This window comes from Cajanus cajan, chromosome 11 (genome assembly GCF_000230855.2).
Source record: "Cajanus cajan strain Asha chromosome 11, NIPB_CcT2T_4, whole genome shotgun sequence".
Classification (NCBI taxonomy): domain Eukaryota; kingdom Viridiplantae; phylum Streptophyta; class Magnoliopsida; order Fabales; family Fabaceae; genus Cajanus; species Cajanus cajan.
Genome location: NC_138527.1, coordinates 22,278,733 through 22,286,180, shown reverse-complemented (window position 1 = coordinate 22,286,180; position 7,448 = coordinate 22,278,733). Strand labels below are relative to the sequence as shown.

Sequence of the window (7,448 nt, the reverse complement as noted above, 5' to 3'; positions counted from 1 at the left end):
AAACATAAAATATAACTTTTAAAAAAAAAAAATTATAGTAAAACCACATTGAAAGCAAATATTTGTTTGGAAGATGACAAGAATTGAGATGAAGGGTAGGGAAACATCAAACTGAGAAGAGTTATAGGTTGTGTTAATGCCCTATGAACAAATGAATAAACCAATGTTGAAGAAAGATAGCCCCAGGTAGTGTTGCAGAATGGACCCAGTCATCGAACTCCATCATTGTCTACTTTAAACATCATTGAAAGCACTGTACCATTCCTAGCACCTACCACTTCATCATCAACAACACATATCCATAGGTCCCTAGCTTACCTTCATATTTCTCTTTCACCCCATTAAAGTCATAAATAAATGTCTTGCATTGCATGCCTTGGAAATCAAAAGCTAGAAATGCCAAATCCTCATCCCAGATCCTCTCTTTTAATTCCTCCTTACATTGCATAATGCAAATATTCACAACAAAACGAAAATTTGTACAATCCATAAGACACTTATCGGGCCTCAGAAGCCAGCAAAGTACAGAAAGGAAATTGTATAAATTGTACTTCTTGTTAGGGATTTGCCAGACATGTTGATATTTATATTTATCTTGTTCAATCCAAGATTTTGATATCATCATTTGTTTGAATCACAGTACGGATCTAGATCCAACAATATTTGCATTATTTGGTTGCACATTGTGCATTATTTGAAATTTATATTTACTTCATCTGATGAGTATGTTTGGTAAGATCTTGGTTGAAAATTTGTAAATTAACTGATCACTTAAAAATTGAAAACTCAGAAATTTATAAACTAATTTATTAAATCAAGTGTGTTTAATAAAATTAACTAATAAGTTAGTGGATGTAAAATAACATATTTATTTATTCAATAATAAACACTAAAGAATGACATGAGAATAAAATGAGTTGAAAGGAGTAAAAAATAATTTTAAATTAATTGATAAAGATAAAAAAAATTAAAAACTTATAAATTAAAGTTACTTTAAATTTTCTTTTATATATATAAAAATGAGTTATAAGTTCTTAAATAAAATTTTGTACCAAACAAATTTATTTTTGTGAAACTAATTTATAAATTAATCAAAGAAACTTATAAACTTTTCCAATGACATTCAAAACACTTATATAAAATTAAGTTAACTTGATTCATTAACATAATATATTCATTTTAATCTTATATATAATTAAATTGTATATGTAAAAAATAAAAAATTAAAATTAAAGTGAACATTATAACATATTTAAAAATTAATAATATCGATATAAATATAATATTAATATACATATATATATATACATATTTAAACTAAAAGTTTTTGTAATGTTAGAAACTTGTAGTATTAGTCTTAAAATTAAAAAAAAAAAATATATATATATATATATATATATATATATATATTATTTATTTATAGTACTAAATTCAGACTCAAACTTAGATCTATATCCGTCAGATATATTTTGTTATTCATATTTACATTGACAACATTAAAATTTGAATCTAAGACTTTGTATATATCTCTAATTTTTCACCAATAAATTAATTTTAATTAATAATAATAATTAAAAGATTATTTTTAATTATGTAAATATAAAAATTAAGCTCAAAATTAACATAAAAAATATTATTTAATTATTTATACCGAGAATATTTGAAGTTTGGTAAATATTTTATTATCAATGAATCTTTTCATTTTAAAGAAAATAGTGTCCATGACATACATAATCGGAATGATATGTAATTATTATGAGTTAATGTTGATATAAAATTATTACTAAAGAAAAATTTCACTCCTCTATCGTTGATAGATTTCTGGATAACATATATTTGTCCTTAATTTTCAATCGATAGTTTTGTGTCTTGTAATATTTTATGTTGTTAATGATTGTGCAAATTATAAATATTCAAGTTTATTTTTTATTTTGATATATAAAAATGTTGTGTTTCATATTTATTTCAATTATAATTTATGAAAATTTGAACATACTTGCTAATAAGATTTTTATTTAGAACTAATCAAGTTGTTAGTCTTAACACTATTAAACTTAATTTTTTTAAAATAAATGTCAGATTTAAATTTGGTAGATAGACAAAAAAAAACATTACTAAAGATGATCCTCAGTAAAATAAAGATCAGTGATCGACAAAATCTTACTTTAAAAAAATATAGATTTTCATTCTGAATTTAAATAAAATAATATATACAAAATTTTAATTTGAAATTTTGTTGCGATCATTGTGATTCTTATAAATAAATACTAAGTATACAACTTTTTTTTATTAAGATTAAAAAACTTAAGAAAATTTATATATATATATATATATATATATATATATATATATATATATAATGTGTGTGAGAGAATTAATAGTATTAAAGGATGCACCAACTTGCACACTCTTAATATTAAAAGTTGTTTTAAAAAAAGGTAGATACCAACAAAATAAACTAAAATGTTAATGATGTAAAATTTCCTTAAACATTACTTTCCAACATCCTATAATTTGCACCACAGAATTTATGCATCATAAATAGATAAACAGATCCCAGTGATTACACTCAAAATTAACTGTGGATATTCTTAGCTCACAAAATACAAAATAGTGAATTCCAATAATAAACTCAATTATTTGTACTATGAAACTAGTGTGTACCAACATACATTGTTAGCTGTGACTTGGAGACATTGCCATTACTGTTCCATTATTCCATTTGTAGAGAGGCCCTCATGGTTTTTGTTTGAACATTAGCAACCAAAGGTACTACACTACTTCTATTACTATGGTGAAAAATTCATAATAAAAAATTTGTGCAACCCTTAATGTAATTATATACAAACATTAAATAGACAGATTAATTCAGCTGAAACATGTTAAGATAAGGACAACTAACAAATTGAAAAAAGACTGCCACCTTATGTCAGAACAAAACACAAAAGAACAATACATGTAGCTGTAATTGATTGATACCCCTAAAAAGTACTCTCTTCTTGATTAAAGACCTACATAAGAATTCAAGAGAACCATGATGAAGAGAAAAGTGCAGCAGAAACCATTAGGGGCATGACTCATAAATCCTGAAGAGGGTGTGGTGGAAATGGAATGATAAGTCTTGTTCACATCCCCTTCAAAAGTTGTATTAGATTTTTGCAATTTGATCTCTTGCTGGCATGGTTTTACCCCAAATGGAACATGACTTGTGGACATTACTTCAACAGGGTAGCAAAGGCTGGGGTTGTTCCAGGCCCCAAAACGTGTTCCCATTTTTCCATAAAACTCCATAGAGAATTTAAGCTCTCCTGCTAGATTGTTGCCACTAACATATAGTGCACTCAGACAAGGAAGAGTTGATAGTTTTGGTGAAAGTTTGCCTGTTATGTTGTTGTCACTAAGGCCTAAAAATCTCAACCTCTTCAATTCTGATATAGACTCAGGAATTTCCCCTGCCAACCCCATGTTAGAGAGATCCAAAATTACCAAGTTATGAAGGTTTTGCCACTTTAGAGACCTGATATCTCCACCTATTGCGTTGTTGGACAGAACCATTTCCTCTAAAGAATACATCTCTTGAATACTTAAGGTCAACCCTCCAGAGAATCTGTTACTCCTAAGGTCCATAAGGGTCAGATTCTTAAGATAAGCAAATTCTTTAAGGAGATTCCCCTCCAAGTTGTTATGACTCGCATCAAGCTTCAAAAGGGAAGTTAGCCTCCCAAGAGTCAAAGGTAAAGTACCAGATAGTGAATTTCTACTTAAATCAAGTATTAGTAACTCACCTAGTGAAGTAAAAATATCTGGAATGTGTCCAGTTAAATAGTTACCAGCAAGAACAAGCCTCTTCAACTTGTTGAGGTTGCCAATATCTGGTGGAATTTCGCCCGTTAAGCCATTGTCTAATAGTACTAGTGACTGAAGGTTCCTAAGGACACCAAAACTTGAGGGAATTTTTCCAATGAGACCTTTGTTTGATCTAAATTCAAGTGATTCTAAACTGTCAGCCAGTTTTTCCCAGTTTGCATTGGGGATGGTAACTGGATGCTTGTGTTGTGGTTCAAAGCATTTGAAAAAGGATATAGCTTTAAGGTGCTTCAGTTCAAACAACTGTGGCCTGAATGCCAAAATTTTGCCACAACTTAGAGAATTGTCGTGGATTGGTCCAATGTTCAAGACAGTAACATACCAAAATCCATTAAACAGATCACAAGAGACCCCCTGCAGCAGAAAACAATACTAATTATTAATTAAACAATATTTGAAAATCATAATGTTCTGAAAAATTTATAACTTTTTTGTTGAATTATAAAGAATTTAGATTTCATGGCTTAATAGGCAATAAATATAACGGATACATGGTGCATGTGACATCTTACTAGGACCATTTTAACTTACTGATTTTCATTTTTCTTTCTTTGAAAGGTAGCACTGTGTGAAAGAAGCTTTATAGAAGTATATTTAGACTCTGTAAAATTGATTTAATTAAGCCAAGTGAATTTCTATTCCTTTAGCATGCGTCAGAAAGCATAGAAGCTGAAGTTCATCTCAGAATTCTTTTATAAAATTTTCAAAGCCTCATTTACTTATAATAATGATTACTTGCTTAGCCTAAAATCTTTCATGGTCAAAAATAATAATAATAATTTGAAATGACCTCATGAAAGGATGCTCTCACAACTTTAACCAGAAATAGTTTAAAATGTTCAACCCTTATCAATAGCACAGTATAAAGGTGGCTTCTTGAAAATTTAGCACATGATGTCAAACCATTCAGAAGGTAAAAGTACCTGAATAGGAGTCCAACCACAAGGATCTGGATAGAGATCTGAACCATTCCACCAATCACCAACAAAGCCTTGAATGGTGGAGTATAGAGCATCCCTCTCAGCCTTCTTCATTGGAGCTGTGTCAAGTTCCACTTGTCCACAACACCTTGCACTCATAGAGATAATGAAGAGACCAATTATGGCATGACTAAAAGCCTTGAAGTTCCTCATGAGGTAATTGAGTCAAAGAAGCACAGGATAAGATGGATGAAGCAAAATTGATAAAAAAGAAACACCAAACAAAAGGTGGTAACTTGGCCTGAACTCTAGTTCTTCACAATTTGCATTATGATTTTCATAGACAATTCACTTCTCACAGAGACAACATCTAACAAAATTACAAGAAAAAGGACAGACAAAGGAGGAGAAAGAACAGGTGAGCTGCTCCCACAACAATAAAGAGCATATCTAGACAAAACAAGTACCAACTAGAGTGTCTGCGGAAAACTAGTGATATTTTGATAAAATAAAACAGATTGTGGCATCATGAGAGGAAGAACAGGATCCTGAAATTGTGTTGAAGCTGAACAGGAAAAGGAGGAGAATAATGGTAGTGGAAAAAGAAAAGCATAACTAGAAACCTGACCTTTTTTCTTGTGTTTATGGAAAAGCTAAGGAAGTATAATATAGCAGATAAAAGAGAACAACATACACGAGATATGTTATGTTAGCACAGTTCTCCAAGCTCAAAGTCTTAATATTAATGAGTCTAATATGACCAGAGCTGTAGCATCCAGCAAGTCACTGAAGGCCTATATAAGATGAAAGCGAAAGCTGGTCTGCAATTTGCACACCCTTTTTGATCCTGTTACTTAACATCACATTACAAAATTGTCTGTATAAAAACTAAAATATAAAAAATTATATGAGGCTAAAAAAAAAAAAGTTGACACGGGTATAGAATCAAAAGATAATTAAACCATTAGAGTTTAAATTTTATGCAATGAAAAGAAAAAATTCTACATTGTCTATAATCATAAGTTATGGTAGGTACTATTTTTAAAATAATAAACTTAATGTGTAACTTATTATTGTTGTTATTATTTTGGTTGCAATTGTATCTTAGGGCATGATTGTTTAAAGCGAATTATGAAAAGATAAAGAGGGAGGTTATTATTTGTAGATAAATGAAAATAATTGGCATGGGTAGGGGACCATGATGCATGCAAAAAATGAAAGGTGCATGTAAGTGCATGCAAGACAAAGTAGGCTTTTATCTGTTATTGCCTCGTTGTCTTGTTTGGTGGTGGTGGCCTAGCTAGGGAGTTTTAACAGCACTCTGAAACTGCAGGGGGAAAAAGGACAAGTGATCAGTGTCTTTGAAAAGTTAACTTAACCATATTGCTTCATTGCAGTTGGGTCGTAAGGACCACATTTTGTACCATAACAACAACACAACCTCAGAGTCTAAGGGGATCCTCAAAATTTGTAGCTGGGAAATAATTGAAACTATGTCTCAGCAAAAAGAGAAGATAAATTAGCAATAATCATTAGCTACCTCTTCCTTTTATGAACGGGAGAATTATTGCTTTGGCTTCACATTATTATACTTTCATATAAGAAGAAAATTTTATTGTCCGTTTGAAACCTCTTAGAAGTCCTAGAACAGACATTCTAAGTAGTTTGTGCACACTCTGTTAAAAATTTACTCAATTTAGTATACCATGTAACAGTATACAGGAAGTTGCTAATATATTTATATGAATTCAAACGATGATGCCTGATATTTGAACAGTTTCACAACAATCTAAACTGAATGGTTATGCAATATCTTAGGGAATGTTTGGACACAAATTCTTCACAATATACACGAATACTTCCCTCATTGAAGGGATTTGCTTCTGTTTCCTACTCTCAAAAAGTGTGTGAACTCTCTTTTTTCAATTTTCATACTGCTATCCAAACGATACTCAACTACTTTTGAATTTGTGTGAATCGGTAATTTTGGTACAAATTAACAATCTTGCATTATAGTAGTTGTAACTTGCAAGTTTCGTAATAAAGAGAGTAGATGGTCAATTTCATTTTTGAAACATCATCTTTTTTGTAAGTAGTTCTTAAAGTAAAAAGTAAAAAAAATAAAAATAAAAAAGTACTATTATAAATGAAGAAGATAATCAATTTCATTTTTCAGAGATTATCTTTTTCTAAGTAGTTTTTAAAGTAAAATAAAAAAGTACTACCATTAAATAGTTTTAAAAGTATAAAAAATTGCCTTCATACTCATTTTTATTTTTTTCAATCATAAACTCTAATAACTAAATCTTAACTTAATGATTGTAAAATTTAAAATTTGTTTTAAGATATTTGTGGACAACTTGATGTTTTTAGATTCATTTATATTTGTATTCAAATAATATTTGATTAGTGAAAATTATATTCTATGAATGTACATATTAGTCTTTAGTTGTCATAATTGAACATGTTTATAAAAAATATTATAAGCTATTATATACAACAAATTTGTTAACTTTTTATAATAAATAATTAAAAAGTAAAAAAGTGATACTTTTAATATTGTAAAATTATGGTATACCATCATTAAACACTCGTTGAACTCTATAAATATTATAAATTACACTAAATAAGCCACTTTTTTTTGTAATAATAGTTTTATAA

At 29.1% G+C, this 7,448-nt stretch overlaps 1 protein-coding gene across 1 annotated transcript; it reads right to left on the bottom strand.

Annotated features, from left to right (window-relative positions):
* Positions 1–2,802: 2,802 nt before the first annotated feature.
* Positions 2,803–5,567, bottom strand: LOC109788889 (uncharacterized). Its single transcript, XM_020347744.3, has 2 exons — positions 4,791–5,567; positions 2,803–4,221 (listed from the first exon to the last, which is right to left on the bottom strand). The coding sequence occupies exons 1-2, from the start codon at positions 4,998–5,000 to the stop codon at positions 3,004–3,006; spliced, it is 1,428 nt and encodes a 475-aa protein (XP_020203333.2). The 5' UTR covers positions 5,001–5,567; the 3' UTR covers positions 2,803–3,003.
* Positions 5,568–7,448: the final 1,881 nt, after the last annotated feature.